Source organism: Arachis duranensis, chromosome 10 (assembly GCF_000817695.3).
Source record: "Arachis duranensis cultivar V14167 chromosome 10, aradu.V14167.gnm2.J7QH, whole genome shotgun sequence".
In the NCBI taxonomy this organism is placed as follows: Eukaryota; Viridiplantae; Streptophyta; class Magnoliopsida; order Fabales; family Fabaceae; genus Arachis; species Arachis duranensis.
Genome location: NC_029781.3, coordinates 55,501,702 through 55,523,001, shown reverse-complemented (window position 1 = coordinate 55,523,001; position 21,300 = coordinate 55,501,702). Strand labels below are relative to the sequence as shown.

The window sequence follows — 21,300 nt, the reverse complement described above, 5'->3', positions numbered from 1 at the left end:
AACGGTTAATTGAATCACATTAATTACAATTAATTACAATTAAAATAAATTACAAACATTTAAAATACAACTACCCTTGGTAACTGTTCCCGCTTCACAATTGTAGATATTCACCATGTAATTAATTATCCACTAACCTTCTCACCTCTTTGACTACTCGACTAAATCTTTCAAAAGCCTTGCTCGATTTCTCAATTCGAACCTTTTCTCGATTCGGGCCTTCTCCTCGATTTAGTTGACTCGATTAACTTCCTCTTTTCACAAAATAAATTTTGACCAACAATAGTTATTATTAGAAATTAATTAATCATAGTATTAATTAAATTTAGGATTAATTTACTTTTTTTAATCCTATTGTTCACATTGTTCAATAATATTATTGTCTATTTATACTTTTTATTTAATTAAATTATTAAAAGTGCAATAAAAAGCTAATTCGTCACATATGGAAGATACCATTTTAAATGTGGGGAGTAATGAATGGCTGCATACACTACACATTTTGAGCGCTGTTTGTTTCTTTATTTCGGTATCACTTTTTTGAGTCTGAAAGAGAGTGAAAATATCAAGAGAATATAAGCAAACCCACCCAAATCCGTAATTTCTTTCCTCTTTCAACTCTTCTCGCTGTCTCCGAACCAGAACCAGGTTTCTCATCTCCCGTTTCTTCTTGCGTGGGTTTTGCGTCTTCATATTGGGACAAAACAATGATCACCATTGATTGGGTTCATTGTTTGATCGTTCAACTTAATTATTTTTTCCAGGGTTTCAATTAGATCTTAACTTTTCCAAGGATTCACCTCTTCATATCTGATTCAATTATTCTCCTACTCAACTCACCTCAATCATTCTCCTACTCAATTGGTACTCTCTCTTGTTATTTTCTTATTTTATTTTATTTAGTTACCTACCTACATCTTTTCGCTTATAATTTATGCGTGTTCAGTTATGTTCTTTTTCCAGCAAAGCTTAATTCTTTTGGTTATTACAATTTCTGTTCAAAGAACAGAATTTAAAAGAAAAAAAAAAGGATTAATGTTTCTCTTACGTCGGTTACTTTTCATTCTTCATTTGGTTTTGGATTTGCAGAACTTCTTAATTTGACTGCACAGATTTTCGTATGGATTAAGTTCTAGAGCTTAGAAGTTGCATAAAGTAAAGTGTTTTTGTTGTGGGAGATGGAGACGGTTAATCAGGTCTTATCCAATTTATGTATGATGTTGTTCATTGTGAGGGTTGAGATATTCAATGTGGAGTTGGTTTCGTCAGTGTTCTAATTGATACTCCGTGATTATATATATTTCGTGTACAATAGTGATCTAGTTTTACTTCCTTAACAGCGATTGATTCGTTTTGTGTTACTTTTGATGTATCAATCAGCCTCAGCTTGCTTTGGCACTGTCGCAACTCTGCTTTTTCACTTTAGAGGTTTTGGTTACAGGGAGGGAGTCTTTGATGATACAGTCGTGCTTACTAGTTTCTACAATTTTCGGATTGTTAACGGGTTTTTGGACTTGGAAAAAGAAAAGTAAAAAAAAAAAAAAAACATGTTTTATTTCCTTATTAACCTTTTATGCAATGGGGGTGTTTATTTTGGGGGCTTATGCAATGGCCTTTTATATCACTATGTTATGAGATGTTTGTGGTGACTTGTTCTGTTTAATGATATCTCACTGTCTCCATTTTGTGCAGGAACTTCTGATTGCTTTTTCTTTGAAAATGATGGCTACTCCAACTAAACCAATGGCCGTAATGTTGTCTGAATCTTTGGAACACAAGGGAAAGGATATCACTGAATTAAATGGTAACATACATCAATCCCCTATAAGTCAACAGCCCCATAGCTCCTCGGATGGTTCAGTAGCTATTCTTTGGGACATTGAAAACTGTCCTGTTCCGAGTGATGTCTGCCCTGAAGACGTAGCAGGAAATATAAGGATGGCGTTGCAAGTGCATCCAGTAATTCAAGGAACTGTTATGGTATTTTCTGCTTATGGTGACTTCAACGCTTTCCCTAAGCGACTTCGAGAGGGATGTCTAAGAACTGGTGTTAATCTCATCGATGTTCCTAATGGGAGAAAAGATGCTGCTGATAAAGCAATCTTGGTTGACATGTTTTTATTTGCTCTTGACAACCCTCCCCCATCATCTATTATGCTAATATCTGGAGACGTTGACTTTGCCCGAGCACTTCACATTCTTGGACAACGGGGATACACTATAATTCTTGTCATCCCTTCTGGGGTGGGTGTTTCATCTGCTTTATGCAATGCCGGAAAGTTTGTCTGGGATTGGCCTAGCGTTGCTCGTGGAGAAGGATTTGTTCCCCCGGCAAAGGCTTTAGTACCACCTCGTGGAGGTTCAGTTGAGGTTGCTGGATATTTGATGGGGTGCCATATTAATGACAACTTCGAGGGACAAAATGAGGAAGAAGCAATAGTTTATAGAGGGATGTCACAGAGATTATATAACTCAAGGGATTTCTCTATGGTTTCACAATCTCTATCTGAATACAATTGTACCACATCGAACATGGCTGGCTTACCGACAACTATGAGATCACACAGCCTTCCACCTGGGATGATTGATGTTTCAGGAATATCTATGCCTTCTAGTGACAATAATGAAGGCCAGCTTTGGGGCCCTATGTCTAGCGATTTAAATGTTCTCAAAGGCCAGTTGGTAAAGTTGCTTGAACTTTCTGGAGGGTGCCTGCCTCTGGCTCGAGTTCCAACAGAGTATCAGAAAGCTTATGGGAGAACTCTTTATGTATCTGATTATGGAGCAATTAAATTAGTCAATCTTTTCAAGAAGATGGGTGATACAATGGCAGTGGAAGGGAAAGGTCAGCGTAAATTTGTGTATCTCAGAAACTTCAAGGTAGGCCCGAGCGCTCCCCCATTGGCTCTAGCAAAGAAAGACAAGAAAGGAAAGGGGCTTCCAGAAGAGAATATGAATACTGTCACCGGTGGTGTCTCTTCAGATGAGTTCTCAGATGAAGAAAGACTAGTCATGGAAGAACCTGATGAGAGAAATTGTGTAGGAAAGGGCAGTCAAAGGAGAGCAGCTATCAATGACCGTGCTCTTGAGCAGTTCAAGTTCGAGCTTCAAGAGATTCTAGTCAGCTACTCGTGCCGAATATTCCTAGGTTGTTTTGAGGATATATACCAACAAAGGTACAAGAGACAATTGGAATATCAGAGACTTGGAGTGAACAAGTTGGAGGATTTGTTTGAGAAAGTCAATGATATTGTAGTATTGGTTGAGGAACCAGGAAGCAAGAGGAAGTTCCTTGCTCCAATGGGGGGTTAGAATGCTAAAGCAAATTGCTGCCTTGTGGTTTTAACTTAAAATATTTTTAAAAGAGAAGGAAAACTTGTTCTTTCTAGCAATCCCATCCTTATTCTAGTTTTATTTATTTTCCTTCTATATAGTAAAGATGATACGCTGGGAACATGTGTGTATTTTTTATTGTCACTGTCCCGCATGTATTTTGAATCTGTATTAAAGTTTCCTTGTCTTTAGTTCTTGCCTCTGGAACCTACCAGCTACTTGGAAGAAATGTAAAGTAGTGTCTTCTGTACTTCCCTTTTCCTATCATTCTCATTATCAACTTAGAATTTGAAGCATGATTCAAGTAGTTTATTTTTCAAGTTGTAGATTGAATTCTATCATAAATTATAAGATTCACAACAGGTCATCAAAGAAAGAATTAACAAGCATCATATATTTATGGTAACCCTGAAAGTACTATATTCCTCATCTCCAAAGATTTTATACATGGACCCTTGGAACTAACAAATCCAAACATTTGAAGTTAGTGTGAAGTAAAAATGAGAAATTCCTGTCAACATGATGAAGAGCCCTGATGATTTTTTCTTAAACTGAGAAAATATTTGGCGGCGACTGCGGAGAGCCACTCTCGAGTAAAAAGGTCCTACTGCAATACGATCGAGATGTGCTTGAGGACGAGGCGAGGTATCTTCCATCGCCGCTGTTGAAAATAGCTTCATTCCGGTGCATTTTCCCCTTGCTTCTTCTGCCTCTCTGCTGACTTCCCTGACAGTCTTCATCATCGCCGGATTGTAGGAAACCACTGTGCATCGGTTCTGACGTCTCATAAAGAAGCCGAAGAACCTGTTTTATTGAAGGCCTTGCCCTTCCTTCTCTCTGGGTGCACCATCCTACTATAGACACTAATGTATGGAGTTGATCCAAGTCAAAAGACTCCCTCGCGTTGGGATCTACTAGCTCCAATAATCTGGTTTCGGATTCCATATACGGTTGCGCCCATTCCACCAAGTTCTTATTATCCTGAATAGCTCGCCTTCCTGTCACGATTTCTAGTAGTAACACCCCAAAACTGTAGATATCGCTTTTCTCGGTGAGCTCTTGAGTAACAACATATTCTGGATCCATATAACCTGGAATGCATGACATCAGTGGAGAAAATATTGAATTTCAGGGACATACAGTCATCTTCTAAAGCATGTAAATGAAAGATGAGGAAGAAAGGTCAGAAGAATTTTATACCTGGAGTTCCTCGGATTTCAGTGTTTAGAGGTTCAAAGCATATCGAACCATTTTTTGATGCCTGTGCAAGGCCAAAATCGGCTATCTGTGAAACGATGTGACACAGGAAAAAAATAAAGAATCAATTAACGCTTAAAAGGTGTCTGTGACTATCTAAATATTACTGCATCATAAAATTTGTGCTGTTTTTGAACTATTCAGTTCTGAAAAAAGAGGATGAATAGTTATCCCACCTTAGCAACAAAATTCTCATCCAGCAAAGTGTTGCTAGACTTAATGTCTCTATGGCACAGAGGAGGATCACAATATAAATGAAGGTACTCCTGCATGTGACGATGCAAAGGCAAAGTGTGATTCAACAATAAAAATACCAAACAAGAAGATATTAAAGCTTGATATTAAACTAATCAATCATATGTACCAATGCATTAGCTACGTCAATCGCAATTTGGATTCTAGTTCGCCAACTTAGCGGTGTTCTACCAGGAGCTGCACAAGAAAAAAAGAATGAAATGTGAGATCGGGTTCGTTAGGGGGAACAAGCTAATAGATTCAGCTGCATTCCACAATTCTCTAAGGCTATTATTTTGTTGAATAGATAATTGTTACTAGAAAAAGATGCAGAAGAGCATAATAGTAATATCTTAAAGTGTACTATTATTGAAAACAATATATAGATAGAGGTGTCCTTTTAAATCCAACCAAATAATATCTTAAATGTACCATTGAAAACAATGTATAGATACTAAGACTAAGAGGCATACAATGAAGATGATCTTTCAAGCTTCCATTTCCCATGTACTCATACATCAGAAACCTGCCATTAGAGATGCAAAAGAGCTTGATTTACCGATATCTGGTGTTAAGAAACACAAAAAAAAGCAGATAAAGAGATACCTCTCGTGTTTTTTTATGCAGAAGCCTCTTAAAGAAACAAGATGCCGATGGTGCAGCCGTGCAAGAAGTTCGATTTCTCGGCAGAACTCATCCTCTCCCTGCTCTGACACTCTGTTCATGCGCTTCACTGCTGCCACCAGGCCATCACTAAAATGAGCTTTATACACTGTTCCAAATCCCCCTTGCCCGATGACGGTGCTAAAATCCTCTGTTGCCTTCTTTATCTCCTTGTAGCTAAATTTTCGGAACATAGCTGAAGAACCTGGTAGAAGAATGGAGAACAAGGTAGAGCTGGTTATGATGTGTTTCATAAAGAAAAGTTTCAGAAATGAAGCAGCAGATTCAAAACATAAACTTACCTTCCTGAAACTTCCATGTTGCAAAAGGAGGCATGGTTTTTGAAGAAGTTTTTCCGAAATCATCAGGATCATCTAGCTCTCTGCTTTTTTTACGAATTAGAACTATCAAGACTATGAGCATCCCAACAGCAACAGCGGTGACGGCAATAGCAATACCTGGAACTAATGTCAAGTGATATGTATGGTGGTTTCCCTTAAAAGGTGCACCTAACAATAGTTGGCTTGGACTATCAGCAACCACTGGACTTGGAGAAGCCTCGGGACTCGGCAAGGATGGGGACGATGACACTGAAACTAGCATCGTGTTTGCAAAATATGGTAAGTTTTACTCTGTCACAACAGTACACAGACTTCATTGTATATGTTAAATAAATATTTAATAGCAATATAATTGGAATAATATAAGCAGTCATCTGTTGCACATTATATAAAACTAGCCCTTCTCGAGATTTTTCGAGTCTAATTCAGCTGTGGAATAAGTATTCCTACAGTTTCCATTCATCCTTTAACATGCCAACCATAAGGGGATTTTGCAATCATTGCTTATTAAAGTAGGAAGATGAGGAGAATCTAGAATATTGCTTCACAATATATCAGGACTCATATACGTAATTGTGTATGTAATAGCATTAGCACATGTACAAACTCATGTATTCAAAGAGAGCCAAATGGGGAGAGCATCGCAACTATTCTATTGTAAAAACTTATAATTTAAAAATGTTCATACCAGGAGGCCCAAGAAGTCCTTGAACACCAAAGAAACAGCTTGCAATGTCAGTTGTAGATTGGTGATCAAGTTGGCTTGCAAGTGCAGCAAAAGTTGCATCACGACAAGTACTGAGTGTTATATTATCATTAATTCCCAAATGATGCAGATAACCAAAGCCTGCATTTAAGCACTTCCTACATTTTCTTTCCTCTCCAAGTGACACTTTGCAATTTTTTGTGACCTCCGCGAATCTAGGAGATTGCAGCATTTGCATGACACTAGTCCGTCCCTTACATTCATAATTAACAGGAATTTTGGTCCCAAAACCACAGAAAGCTGTTGCATTTTGTGGAACTCCATTAAGTTGCAAGTTATCAGATATAGTTTGGAGACAGGAAACAGAGTCATTTGGAGGGACCCCCAGGATGCTCGTTGAATTAGCGAAACGAGCAACAGAAATTGCAACATTAGCATTAATGTAGCGGCAACAGTTTCCCCTATCACCTTGGTTAGAACATAGAGAGGAAGCCAGTGTAAAGTTTGAAGCGGAAAAATCCAAAGGGCAATCTGCAAAAGAAGCAGCATATCAGCATATTAGATCACTAAGCTGCATTTGGTATTCCTACGACTGTAAAGACAGCCATATACTGCGAGCACATTTGAAAGACACACAAGCATGTTAACTTTGTTTATTTTTTTATCCTTGTATTTTATTTTATTTCAGAACAATCATGCTAAATCAAATTAATATGCAAATGCAGTATTGCCATTGTTCTTAGTTTTGAGCACAAGCTTCTTTGATTATCTCTTCTGTTTCCATTCAATAATATATGCAACTTGAACAATTTTATGTAACCTACTCTATTCATAATTCCAAAATTGGTTGATCTTAAAATACGAGAAAATATTGTAGAAATGTATCTATCTCTTGAAACCAAGTTAAATGACTGGGTTACTAATAAGGTAAGCAAAACTCTAATCCTGATGTTCATAGGCTTATATCTTTTTAGGCCAATAATATATATTGACATAGTTCTCACAAACACTTAAATGAATTGGAAGTTAGCCCATAAGATTGAAATAAACTTATAAACATGAAATCTAGATGGCTTTTGAATTTGCTTAAGAACAAATCAAGAGAGTAACGAGGTTCTGAAAATCTTGAGCAAATAAACTGAGGACTAGAAATGGTTTAAATTTCTGACATCCCCCTTCAAAATTTAAATCATGGACAGAACACAATCCCTCTTAGACCTTATTATAAAATTAAAATTTACATAGAATAATGAGGGGAAGCAAGGAACAAACTATAAATTAATAATCATGTTAAGGCCCTTATATGGTTGCAATTCATTCTCTAACCAAATGCCTCAAATTTTACAAGAAGTTTGGAACACTTCCATTTTAATGTAGCGTGTATGACAGTTAAAAAAGTAGTACAAAAGAGCATGGCATGCAGGGTCAATAATAAATGCGGTAAATAAAATGGTCCTGGTTTCTTCTCAGATGATAACTCAAAGTCAACCACTACTAGAAGACCTAGATTTTTTAGCTGTTACTTTCATTTTTCAACACTGGTTTCTGCAACCAATTTAACTACCATTCTGGTCATAAAAAGACTTTGCTATATAGCCAGAAATCCATCACATGCTTCTTCCAGCTGTTTTGCAAGTTAGCAACTTTATTAAGGAAAATGTTACTCCATCCTTTCATAATAAATACACTTTTGACCAAGTCATAAATACAAATTGCCATAGCAAACAAACATAACAAACTATATGGAATTAGTTAATGCTACAAAAAACAACTAACAAACACATCATGTAGACCTTAGCTCCACAATTTCTTCAACTTTCCCCAAGATGGGTCATCGAAAAATGCCACAAAATTTGATTTTTTTTATTTTTTTTTCAACAATGGGTAGCAGACACTACACACAAGGGTAGGAGAATAATGAAAGGAGGGATGGAAGTTAAGAAAGGAAAGAACTTTAAGATAGAAAACTAACCAGCCATTAATGAAGGGAAGTGCATTCCAAGAAAAACCGCAAATCCAAAAAAGAAGGGAAGGCAGCAGAGCATGTTGGTTGAGCAGCTGAGAGAGAAGAAAGAGAAGAAGAAGAAGAGAGAGCACAACATGAAATGAAAGAGTGGGTTATGTTTATGTGAGTATGAAATATGATTAATTCGATAATTTGATTAACTGGTTTTGGGAAATGGGAACGGTAACAAGTAACAAACAACACATACCGTTCACTCGCTCAGAGTCACCGTGGTATACTGGTGTGTTTGGATGTCACATTGGTTTTGAGAAAGACTAGTGGGTCTGAAGAGAGAGAGAGAGAGAGAGGGGGTTAGGTACTTTTGTTTTGCACTGAATAAATGTGCATTGATGAGGAAGAACATTTTATTTTTTATAATTTTTGCTTTTAGATGCCTTTGGTGTGGGGTTCATTCATCTGTCGCTTCCTTCATATTCCGTAATCCATACAGCATAATCTTGACCCATTTCAAAGTTTTGGTCATGTGCCATTATTGCTCACAATTTCAACCCTAGTCTTAAGTAATTGGCATCACTTCCTAGTTTGTTTGTGCATTTAGATGAGTAATATATATGTTTAGAATAGATTGCGCATCACTTCACATCAAAAGAGAGCTAACAAACAGGGATGACAAAACTTTTCGAAGTGCAAAAATCGCTCTAAATGAGAATTTGAATATGAATTTTTTCTGTGAAAATGAATATGGAGCAAAATTTTTTTGAGGAAGATGTGGGACTCGAGCAAGGATTTCCGCTTTATTTTCATTAATCTTCGAATTATTAAATTTATTTAAATATCTTTAATAATTTATTTTTAATGTAAATTTTTTAGTCATTTCACATATTATATATATATTGAAAAACTTAACCCTAATTTTAAAAGTGCCTTCTCTTCTCTCCATAACATTAACATTCTATCGTCTCACTCTCCAAGTCATCCGAAAAAGTCAAAATTCGTAAATTCCAATCTCTTATAGTGTCACAACCATACCCTTCGTCGCTACTACTTAGTGCTTTTCATGTCGTCACCTTCTCGCCACCTCATTGTCTCCGATTTCGGTGTCCTTTTCCCTTTTTACCGCTGCATGACTATGTTCTTATATTTTGTAATAATGTTTTTTGATTTATTTTCTTTAATTTTTCATTAGAACTTTCATATAAATAATCAATATAAGAAGATGAAAGGCCTCGCGAAAAATGAAAATCCGCAGAAAATGGAAATGGGAGACAATATTCCTGCACAACAGGAATTAGAGTCGAAATAAAAGCAAATCTAGGAGTGGGGATGAAAAACGGAAAGGTATTTCCTGTTTCCGCCTCGTTGCCATCCCTACTAACAAATAAGGGTTGAATTGAAATTGTTTTTAAGAGATCAATAATTATTTTTTAAAATTAAACTGACATGCGTGTAATTTTTTAAGACTATTTTAATTAATATCTCAAATAAATAATAACGGGTTCATTATTAGAAACAAATTCTAAAGAAGAAAACAGATAAAAAAAAGTTTTTCAAAAAATATATAATATTTGCAAAAATAATTAATTGCGAATTATGAATGAGTCTTGTTAACAAATGTGAAGGACTTAAGGTTAATAGAAACTTTTTCTAAAAACACTACAAGAAAAAAGGTCTATGGCCACGCTTTTTTCTTGCCATGCTTTTGTGAGAGTGGCGATTAAATAAAGATTCGGCCATGTTTTTTCTCGCCACGCTTCAAAAGCGTGGCAAAAAGGGTCAATGGCCACGCTTTTGTGAGGATGGCAATTGAATAGAGATACAACCACGTTTTTTTTCTGCCACGCTTTAAAAGTGTGGTCATAGAGAGAAACAGGGATATTTTGAAAGCGTGGCAATAGAGTTTCATTATAGTAACGTTTATAAAGCGTGGCCATATCCTGATATTGTTTTGGCACGCTTTAAAAGCGTGGCCAAAAGACTTAAAAAAACTAATAACCCCAAACCAAACATTCCTACTAACCATAGTTGTAAAAACCGGACCGGACTAGCCGGTTCGATCAGAAAACTGGTGAACCGGATCCCTAACCGGTCCAGTAGAGTAATATGACCGGACAAGGAAGAGAATCGTTGAGAACCGGGTTGAACCGACCAATTCTGATGAAAACTGAAAAACCGGCAGTTTTTGCTCAACCAATCGGTTCGGAAGCTTTTTTTTATTCATTTTTTAAAACGATGTCGTTTTGGTTTATTAAAAAAAAGAAAAGTCTCGTATACAGTATCCTATCCCCCCTCCACCCCCAATCCATGTTTCCACTTTTCCCCAACCCTAATCCCCTAACAGCTAACCCTCCTCGTCATCACCTCACCCACTCTGTCACAATGTCACTCACCCAGCCATTGTCGCTAGCCGCCCGCCATCGTCTTCTTCGTCTCACCGCCAGACACCCATTTTGAAGTCTGAAGGAACAAAACAGACCCGCGGCTCCGCTTCATCCTGTCTCTCATCTCCATCGCCGTTGCCTCGCCGTTGCTGCGCCGTCGCCCTCACTGTTGCCTCGCCATTGCTGTGCTGTCGCCCTCGCCATTGCCTCGCTCTTCTGCGCTGTCAAACAAATTAGTTGAATATGTTGTTCTTCAGTTCTCCTCTATTTTGCACTTCTACTCTATGCTTGTTGAATATTTGAAATTATGAAGTTGTGAAAACTTGAAATTTCTGGGATGAATATGCTTGTTGAAAGCTTTAAACTATGAATAATATTGTTATGTTGATTTGTTCTGTGTTGAATACGCTTGTTGAAAACTTGAAATTATGAATATGAAGCTGTTATGAGTTATGGCCAATGTTTTTATGTTGTCTGTTCTGTTATGAATATGCTTGTGTTGTGAATTTAACTATTTAAGGTTGCTATGAATTTAACTATTTAAGCCTTTAAGGTTGTTGTCTTGCTGAATAGGGAATAAGAATTAGGGAATTTAGGATTGCTATTGTTTTATACTTTTGCTACTCCATATTCTTTTAGAATGGCTTCTGCGAATACACCATCAGAAACACCATCTTTGCAAGAATAAGGATCAACTCCTGATGCATCAGTCAGAACTGAAAAATACAATAATAGAGCAAAAACTGATCTTGCGTGGGGTCATTATAAACAAGTTGTGGAATATGGAAAAACCATTCTACTATGCATATATTGTGAGAAGCTTATTAGGGGTGGAGGAATTCATCAGTTTAAGCTTCATTTGGCTGGAAAAATAGGAGATATTAAGTCATGTTGAAAGGTGCCAGCTGCAGTGAGATGCCCATTCCAACAAAGCATTGAAGAGCTTCGAAGCGAGAAAAGAAAAACTCAAGAATAGTATGCAGAAAGTTATCATGCTTGTGATGAAGTTGAAAGAGAATTTGATGAGATCGAACATAATGAGATGCAACAACAACAAAAATCCAGAGTTCCAGCACCTGGCTCTAGAAAAGGAAAACAAGTCAAAGGTTTACAATCCTATTTTCCATTGGCAACAACACCCGGAGTTCAACCAACTATCAAAAGCGTTCTTCAAAGCAAAGAAATTGTGGAGAAGTGTGATATTGCTATTGCAAAATAGATGATGGATGCCTCTGTTCCATTTATTGCTGTTAATTTAGCTTATTATCAGCTAATGATTGATGCTATTGCAAGCATGGGTGCAGGGTATAAAGGGCCAAATTATCCAAGAGCCCGTGGGTATTTGTTAAGTAAAATAGTTGAGGATGTGAGGAAAATGATTGATGGTTATCATGAGATTTGGAAACAAACTCGATGCACTATTATGGCCGATGGATGGACTGATCGTTGTAGGTGTACTTTGATTAATTTTTTAGTTTATTGTCCTAAAGGAACTCTTTTTCTAAAGTCATTTGATGCTTCTAATGTCTCAAAAACTGCTGATGCTTTGTTTAAGTTGTTTAGGGATGTTGTATTATTTTTTGGTCTTGAGAATGTTGTGCATATTGTAACGGACAATGCTGCAAACTATTTTGCTGCGGGAAGGTTGTTGGAGGCTGAGTTTTCTAAATTGTATTGGTCCCCTTGTGCAGCTCATTGTGTTAATCTGTGTTTCAAGATATTGGGAAGTTACAAGAAGTGAGTGAAACTTTGTCACAAGCTTCAGTGATCACCAAGTATATCTATAATCATTGCTATCCACTGTTCTTGATGAGAAAGTTTACAGGTGGGCGGGAAATACTTCGTCCAGCTCCAACTCGGTTTGCCACTAATTTCATTGCTTTGCAAAGTATTTTTGCTCAAAAGGATCCTTTGAGAGCTATAGTGACCTCTAAAGAATGGATAAGCTCAGCTTACCCCAAAGATGCCAAAGCTAAGAAATTTGTAGATCAAGTCTTGGATTCTAAATTTTGGAGTCAATGCACTGATATTGTTAAGCTTATTGAGCCTCCTGTTTGTGTTTTACGTATTGTGGATAGTAAAGATAGAGTTGCCATGGGTTTTCTTTATCAAGCTATTTATAAGGCTAGAGAAGAAATGGTGAAGAGGTTTCAGAAAAGAAAGAACGTTACTGATCCTTATTTGAAGATTTTAGATACCCGTTGGGATGCACAACTTAAGAAAAATCTTCATGCCGCTGGTTATTGGTTCAATCTAGCTTTTCGATTTAACGCTAGAGAATTTGAAAAGCACAAACAAACAACTTTTGGCTTGTTGGATGTCATTGAGAAATATGCTTATAATGATCTTGTATTGAATTCTAAGCTGACAAGTGAGAAGAGAATCTTTAAGAATGCTGAACAAGATTTCGAAAGACAATCTGCAATACGTCAACGAACCACTGTTATGCCAGGTGAATTTCTTCATAAATTTGGTCTTTTACGATTGTGATGTATTTATTATGTGATATTTATGATTGTGATAAATTATATTTTTGTTTTTTATGTTAAGATAAATGGTGGGAATCTTATGATTGTGGAGCACCAAATTTGCAAAAGTTGGCTATTTGTGTTTTAAGCCAAACTTGTAGCTCTTCAGGTTGTGAGCGTAACTGGAGTATTTTTTAACACATTCACTCAAAGAAGAGGAATCGGTTAGAGCATAAAAAACTTAATGATCTTGTTTATGTTCATTACAACTAAAGGTTACAACAAAGGTACTTTCTTAATGATGATTGGATTTTTGACGGTCTAGAATTTCACAATTGAATTCTCGTTGCAAGTATAGTTTCTAAACCAATCAATAATCCTTTCATACAAAAAGTTGTTTGTCACTAGTACAAACCCCTAAAATTTATAAACCGAAGTATTGAACCTCGGGTCGTTCTCCCTAGGAATTGTAATGAAGTGTCTTGTTATTAGTTGTGAGTTATATTTGGGGTTTTTAAGATTTTAGACAAGAAATATAAATGGCAAAGAAAATAAACTAACAACTAATAGAGCTCTTGGCAAGATATGAGAACTAGAAATCCTATCCTAGTTATATATCCTCCTCAATTGTGATGACAAATTGTTCATTCCTACCACTTAGTTAACCTTTAACCATGGAGGAAAGACAAGTGGATGAATCAATTTGATTCCTCAAGTCCTAATCAATTCCTAAAGGAAAGACTAGCTTTAGAGGCATCCAAATCAATTAGCAACTTCTAATTATCAATCAACAAAGGAATTAGACAACTCAAGAGTCACTAATTACTCTACCAGAGTCAAGATGAGCAAAATCTATACTAAAACCAAAAGAAGCATTTTATCAAACACATAAGAGGCATAGAAGGAAAGCACATGAAATCTACAACAAGAATGAAATCTAACAACAATTATTGAAAGGAATTAACAACAACAATAAAAAAGAAACACAATTATTATGAATTACCTTGAATTGAATTGAAAGAAAATGGAAGGAACAATAGTAGATCTACAACAGAGTATAAGAACAACATAAAGGAAATTACAACAAAAGAATAGAAGAATGATGAATGTAACAACAAGGAATTGAGAAGAAGAAGTGGAAGAAGATATGAACTAAACCCTAGATCTAAGAACTAAGCCTAATTCTAATCATAATCCTAGAGAGAAGTGTTGATTCCCTTCAATCCTTGGTCCTTTAAATGCATTTTGGCGCCAAAGTTGGTTGCGAATTGGGCCCCACAGCTCTTTGAATTTGCTGGGCACATTTTCTATTTAAAAATTACGCGCGGCCTTCGGCACGGACGTGCACAGTGCACGTGCGCGTCCATGAGTTAGTTTGCAATCCGCGCGGGGGTGTACAGTGTGTGCGCGCGTCCTTAGCATTTTCCACATCTTTGGCTTTTCATGATTTCTCCGCTTTGCATGCTTTCCTCTTCAATCCTTTGATTCATTCATAGCCTTTTCAACCTGAAATCACTTAACAAATAAATCAAGTCATCTAGTGGAATTAAGGGTGAATTGAACTTAGCCAATTAAGGACCTAAAAAGCATGTTTTCACACTTAAGCACAAATTGGGAGACAATTATGAAACCATGCTATTTCGTTGAATGAATATGGGTAAAAGGTGGTAAAATCCCCTAAAATCAATACATGATAAACCTTGAAAATGGGGTTTATCAACCTCCCATACTTAAACCAAGCATGTCCTCATGCTTAAACCAAGAGAAAGCAAAGGGATCAACATTTATTCGATGAAATCTAACTAAATGCAATCTACCTATATGTAACTATCTAAATGAATACAATTGTTTAGTCAAAATAAATCAATTCCCAAGAGAACATATATGCATAAGGGATGTGGGTGTTAGCAACCATGCCAAACCACAATTGAATTGAGCTATTAAATATTTTTACAAACTTGCATGAAGAATGATGATCATAGGGGAAAACATGTAATTGAGCAATCGAACCCTCACCGGATGTGTTTACGCTCTATTCGCTCAAGTGTTTAGGGTTGATTCTCTCAATTCTCCTCTATTTCATGCTTTCTAAGGTTTGTTTTTTTCTTCTAACAATCAACATTTATTTCATGCATGCATACAATTATCATGAGGTCTTTTCTTTAGGTTGTAATGGGGTTAGGGTTAAGGTAGGATGCATATATGGTTAAGTGAGCTTGGAATTTGAATCTTTGATAAGTTTAAACTTTTCACCTAACCTAGGATATCCTATACAATTAAGTTCTAACCTAACTACCCATTTTTCACTTTTTCACATACTCATGCATTCTCTTCTTGATTACAACTCATATGCATTGACTTTTATTGAGCTTTACTTTGGTTTGGGGCCTTTTGTCCCCTTTTATTATTTTTCTTCTTTTTCTTTCTTTTTCTACTTTTTTTTCTTTCTTTTCTTTTCTTTTTCGCTTTTTTTTCTTTTGTTTTTCCCAATTTTATTTTTTTCTTCAAACTATATACAGGAACATCAATGCATAAAGTCTTTACATTTAATTAATACACGAGTATGTACCCAATTCCCAAATATAAAAATACAAACACACCCTTTTATCCCAACCAATGTTCCCAATCCTCACTAAACTTGAAAATAAGCACTCTCACTAGCCTAAGCTAATCAAAGATTTAAATAGGATATTTATTATTTTTCGCTTTAAGGCTTGTAATATGCTAAAATAAAGAACAAAGTGGGTTAATCATAGGTTCAAATTGGCTAACAATGGAAGATCAAAGGTAAGGCTATTTGGGTAAGTGAGCTAATGAAATGATGGCCTCAATCATATAAATGCATGTATACACAAAATAATGGACATAAAAAATCAAACAAATCAAAGATTGCAATCATAGGAAGAGAACAATTGCACACAAGAAGGAAATATAAGTGGTTATAAGATGTAACCACACCATTAGGCTCAAATCTCACTTGCTTGTGTTCTTAGCTCAAAACATAATCCATAATATATATAATTCAAGCAAGTTCTAGGAAAAAGTTTCACTCAAATCAATTGAGGTGTCCTATAGATAGAAATCTTGAAAATTTTCGTTATTTTGACTAAGCTTATTTTGTATATGTATGCAAAAATAGAAAAAATGCAAACAAAAATCCAAAAAACCTAAGATGAAATGCAAAAGTGTTGGAATTAAAAATTCGTCACCCAAAATCGTCGATTGGTCGGACGACCTCCCCACACTTAAAAGTTTGCACCGTCCTCGGTGCATTCAAGGATGAGCAAGGGGGTACGGTGAATCTCCGGATTGCTACCTTCAGCTGGTAGGTCAACCGGTGCTGCGTGTTCTTTGTCTTGCTTCCATTATTGCTTGTGGTGCATCAATCATGAAAAGTAAAAAACAACACCATAAGATGAGAAAACAAAAACAAGGAAGCATACAATGTTGGAATGAGGTAAATCACTAGAATTGAGTGAGTGAATTAGTGTGACATTAGGAAATATTAGGTATGTGAATTCTGAATTATGCGGTTTAGAACACATATTAGCATAAAAGTTATGTCATGAAAGAAGCAAGCTCTTTACTCATTCTAATGTGCTTGAAATGCTTTAAGTAAACTTGTAAGGTAAAACAAGCATTAAAGAAGCATGAAAGCATTCAAGCTAAAGCATATGGATGCATATGATCATAACACAAGGCATTAAGGTAAATGCACAACATCATCCATCAAGAGTTGCCTAATCACAGAATAAGGCTCAAATCACATGGTGGCCAAATCATGTAATTCAAGAAGAGTTACAAGCTCGAAGGCAATTCTCATCACTTGGCATTCTTAAAAGGTGAGCATGAAAAATACAAAACCAAGTAGCAAAATATAACCTCAACAATAGAATCCAACAAAGATTATAAACATAGTGATGTTAAGAAAACTTCCCTTTTTAATACTCAGCAGCAATTAATGGTAAACAAGAATAACAATCCAACACTTATAATGAAGAAGAGAAAACTAAATGAAAACTAACTAATCAACTAACTAACTAACTAATTAGTTAACTAAAATAAATGGTTATCAATGGTGTTTGGGAGTGTTGAATGAGGGGTAGGAGAGGGGAAGAAGAAAGTAGGAGGAAAGAAAAGGAAAGGGGAGAAGAAAAGAAATATAGTGAAAGAAGGACATCCGCGCGTATGAACGCATGGCGCGCGCGTGCGGGTGGTGGTGTGATGGACACGACGCGTACGTGTACAGAGTGCATCCGCATCGATGGATTATTCCTAGAGTGGCGCGTACGCGTGAGTAAGTTTGTGCCAAAGGCACAACGTTGGCGCAACGTGGGCATAACACTCTGGAAAATGTACCATGAGTGCATATGAGCGATCGGCGCGCACGCACATAGTGCGCCTGTGCGTCAATCTGCAAGTTGCCAAAAGGGCGTGTACGCGCCAGGTGTGCGTACGCACGAATTGGTTTGTGCCTTAGGCCCAATTTTCGCACAGTGCAGGCCTAACTCTCGAGTTTTTGGCTGGGGGTGGAATTTGTGCATCCGCACGTACGCGTACATGGCGCGTCACGTAGGTTGGAAAAAATGCTTGATGCACGCGTACGCGTGCAGTGCGCATATGCGTGGATGGGGCTCTATTTTTTTCAAAATTTTTCTATGTTTTTGCACCAATCCAAGCATTCCAAACCTCCAAACAGCTACCCAAAACACCCTAAAACCTTATTTAACATACTAAACTACCAAATGTACTCAAGAAACCAATCAAAACAATAATTTAAACTAATTCTACCAATATTTACAAAAGAGAAAATGAAAAGATATTACCTTGGTGGGGTGTCTCCCACCTAGCACTTTTGTTTATTGTCCTTAAGTTGGACTTATGGGGAGCTCCTCTCAAGGTGGATTGTGCTTGAAGTTATCCTTGCCACCAATGCTTGAATCTCCAATAAGCTCCATTCTTCAATTTTAACATCTTCAAGCTTTGATGGAGTTCCGCACAAGCTATGAGCTCCCAAATTTGATTTTCCTTGTGCGATCCGGGGTCCCACACTTTGTTTTGACACCCGTCCTTAAATTGATCATCATTATTCCATCCGGGTGGCATGGCCTTGGAATTCTCAAAGAGCTTCCAAACAACTTCCTAGACCCATGCCATTTGGTTCCACACCAACCATTGCTCTTGAATTTTGAGCTTGCAACCGTCATGAGCTTAGAATGATGTTTCCAACCACTACACAACTCTCTTCTACTTTTAACTCCACAAGGAGCTTTAAGTTGACCATTATTTTGAATCAAACCATATTCAAGCAAGAAAGTAAAGCTTAGGGATAAGGATATTACCCACTTGAATGTTGTGTTAGATGGTGACTTGGGAAGGGAGACCTCCCCACACTTAGACAATGCAAGGTCTACTTCCTTGTTCTCTTCTTTGTGTATTTCCACCTCTTTGCGAGCTTCTTCAATTCCAACCTTTCCCCTTTTATCACATGGCTTGGTGTTGTCTTCAAGAACTTCGATTTCTTGCCCAATGGGAGGTGATTCAATTTTGGATAGTAATTCATTGATGAATAAATCCATCTCTTGATCAACCTCTTCGTATTCTTCAATTTCGATATACACCATGCCAACTTTTTCCTCTTGGTAGCTTTCTTTCGATTCACTCTCTTTCTCATTGCTCACCAAGAGTATGGGAGGTTGTGCACACTCTTCTATAACTTCAACTTCATGTCTAATGGGAGAGGATTCGATTGTAGATAGAAATTCATCCATGATTGAATCCATCTCTTGATAGGCCTCTTTCAAGTCTCCAACTAGGACATGCCTTGGAGGTTGCGCACCCTCCTCAACATCAATTTCAAGCTTCTTGGAAGAAGGCTCCATGATGCTACATTTCCATGACTTTCAACATCTCCTAAATCTTCAACCACTTCTTCCTTTTCTTCAATGATCATAGGCTCCTCCAATTGTTCCAACACAAAATTCGACTCCTCCTTCTCGACCAGATTTTCCAATTTCTCCTTCATGCTTTACTTTTCTTTTGACTTTTCACATGTGGTCACGGAAGTACCTTGAGTATTCAAACATTGGTGGGCTAAAGTGTGCACCACCCACGTCAAATTGGTCACAAATTCAAGTGTATCCCGCTTCATGGCCTCTTGTTCTTGAAGTAACAAAGTTAGAGAATCATCTATTGGGGTTTAGGGTGGGTAGGAAGGTTCATTATTTTGGAGAGAGGGTTCATGGTAGGAAGGTGGTTCTTCTTGGTAAGGGTATGGAGATGGTGAGTATTGAGGTGGTTCTTGGTAATAATCATGATAGGGTTGTGGTGGTTCTGTAGGTTCTTGCTCATAATGGTCATAAGAATATGGTATGGGTGATTGGTCATATGGTGGATATGGATCATAGGAAGGTGCTTGGTATGGAAGGGCTTGTGAGTATGGTTGAGGTTCATGTTGAGGATAAGAGTCATAGGCATATGATGGTAGTGATTGATTGTCGCAAAAAGATTCACCATAGCCATTGAATTGACATGCATTAGGATGGTGATTATACCTATGAGTATCCGGAGGTTGTTGCCAATAGGAGTGATCAATTCCTTGAGGCTCCTCCCATCTTTGTTGGTTCCATCCATAATGAGTGTCATCATTGAAATGCACATTTCCTACAACATAATTAGGACCAAACCCATAGCCAAAGTGAGAATTCATAGTGGAAAAACAAAATAAAACTAACAAAATATAGTAAACAAGCAAAAGACAAGCTATTTACAATATTCACATATGTAGAATAACCAATAACATAACACCATTGCAAGTCCCCGGCAACGGCGCCATTTTGATGATTGGATTTTTGACGGTCTAGAATTTCACAATTGAATTCTCGTTGCAAGTATAGTTTCTAAACCAATCAATAATCTTTTCATACAAAAAGTTGTTTGTCACTAGTACAAACCCCTAAAATTTATAAACCGAAGTATTGAACCTCGGGTCGTTCTCCCTAGGAATTGTAATGAAGTGTCTTGTTATTGGTTGTGAGTTATATTTGGGGTTTTTAAGATTTTAGACAAGAAATATAAATGGCAAAGAAAATAAACTAACAACTAACAGAGCTCTTGGCAAGATATGAGAACTAGAAATCCTATCCTAGTTATCCTCCTTCAATTGTGATAACAAATTGTTCATTGCTACCACTTAGTTAACCTTTAACCATGGAGGAAAGTCAAGTGGATGAATCAATTTGATTCCTCAAGTCCTAATCAACTCCTAAAGGAAAGACTAGCTTTAGAGGCATCCAAATCAATTAGCAACTTCTAATTATCAATTAACAAAGGAATTAGACAACTCAAGAGTCACTAATTACTCTACCAAAGCCAAGAGGAGAAAAATATATACTAAAACCAAAAGAAGCATTTTATCAAACACATAAGAGGCATAGAAGGAAAGCACATGAAATCTACAACAAGAATGAAATCTAACAACAATTATTGAAAGGAATTAACAACAACAATCAAAAGAAACACAATTATTATGAATTACCTTGAATTGAATTGAAAGAAAATGGAAGAAACAATAGTCGATCTACAACAGAGTGTAAGAATAACATAAAGGAAATTACAACAAAAGAATAGAAGAATGATGAATGTAACAACAAGGAATTGAGAAGAAAAAGTGGAAGAAGATATGAACTAAACCCTAGATCTAAGAACTAAGCCTAATTCTAATCCTAATCCTAGAGAGAAGTGAGAGCTTCTCTCTCTAAAACTAACTAAAACTAATCCTAATGAGTGTGAATGATGCTAAGTGTTGATTCCCTTCAATCCTTGGTCCTTTAAATGCATTTTGACGCCAAAGTTGGTTGCAAATTGGGCCCCACAGCTCTCAGAATTTGCTGGGCACATTTTCTATTTAAAAATCACGCGCGGCCTTCGGCACGGACGCGCACAGTGCACGTGC

The 21,300-nt window shown here is 36.8% G+C and overlaps 3 protein-coding genes across 6 annotated transcripts; 2 read left to right on the top strand and 1 right to left on the bottom strand.

Annotated features, from left to right (window-relative positions):
- Nucleotides 1-487: 487 nt before the first annotated feature.
- LOC107469896 (uncharacterized) lies at nucleotides 488-3,629 on the top strand. Of its 2 annotated transcripts, XM_016089288.3 has the most exons (3): nucleotides 491-648; nucleotides 765-864; nucleotides 1,693-3,629. In XM_016089288.3, exon 3 carries the CDS (start codon nucleotides 1,720-1,722, stop codon nucleotides 3,310-3,312), a length of 1,593 nt encoding a protein of 530 aa, XP_015944774.1. In that variant the 5' UTR covers nucleotides 491-648; nucleotides 765-864; nucleotides 1,693-1,719; the 3' UTR covers nucleotides 3,313-3,629. The 2 variants fall into 2 exon arrangements, with proteins under 2 accessions (XP_052111197.1, XP_015944774.1); XM_052255237.1 differs by having other exon boundaries at nucleotides 488-864.
- Nucleotides 3,630-3,703: 74 nt separating this feature from the next.
- Nucleotides 3,704-8,897, bottom strand: LOC107469895 (probable receptor-like protein kinase At1g49730). Of its 3 annotated transcripts, XM_016089285.3 has the most exons (10): nucleotides 8,748-8,897; nucleotides 8,507-8,592; nucleotides 6,517-7,065; nucleotides 5,790-6,083; nucleotides 5,431-5,692; nucleotides 5,298-5,350; nucleotides 4,955-5,022; nucleotides 4,767-4,856; nucleotides 4,534-4,618; nucleotides 3,704-4,424 (listed from the first exon to the last, which is right to left on the bottom strand). In XM_016089285.3, exons 2-10 carry the CDS (start codon nucleotides 8,577-8,579, stop codon nucleotides 3,880-3,882), a joined length of 2,019 nt encoding a protein of 672 aa, XP_015944771.1. In that variant the 5' UTR covers nucleotides 8,580-8,592; nucleotides 8,748-8,897; the 3' UTR covers nucleotides 3,704-3,879. The 3 variants fall into 3 exon arrangements, with proteins under 3 accessions (XP_015944771.1, XP_015944770.1, XP_015944769.1); XM_016089284.3 differs by having other exon boundaries at nucleotides 5,790-6,077; nucleotides 8,507-8,874; XM_016089283.3 differs by having other exon boundaries at nucleotides 8,507-8,871.
- Nucleotides 8,898-12,687: 3,790 nt separating this feature from the next.
- On the top strand, nucleotides 12,688-13,368 carry LOC107469892 (uncharacterized). Its single transcript, XM_016089280.1, has one exon. It carries the CDS (start codon nucleotides 12,688-12,690, stop codon nucleotides 13,366-13,368), a length of 681 nt encoding a protein of 226 aa, XP_015944766.1.
- The last annotated feature ends 7,932 nt before the right edge of the window (nucleotides 13,369-21,300 follow it).

What these genes read in the sequence shown, in the direction of transcription:
- LOC107469896 (XM_052255237.1), top strand. Translation starts at nt 1,720, where the DNA reads ATGATGGCTACTCCAACTAAACCAATGGCCGTAATGTTGTCTGAATCT.
- LOC107469895 (XM_016089283.3), bottom strand. Translation starts at nt 8,636, where the DNA reads ATGTTGTGCTCTCTCTTCTTCTTCTTCTCTTTCTTCTCTCTCAGCTGC. An exon ending in AACATGGAAGTTTCAGGAAG is followed by an intron (nt 5,693 to 5,789) that starts GTAAGTTTATGT and finishes TTCTTCTACCAG; the next exon opens with GTTCTTCAGCTATGTTCCGA. An exon ending in CTTGAAAGATCATCTTCATT is followed by an intron (nt 5,023 to 5,297) that starts GTATGCCTCTTA and finishes TTTCTTGTGCAG; the next exon opens with CTCCTGGTAGAACACCGCTA.
- LOC107469892 (XM_016089280.1), top strand. Translation starts at nt 12,688, where the DNA reads ATGAGAAAGTTTACAGGTGGGCGGGAAATACTTCGTCCAGCTCCAACT.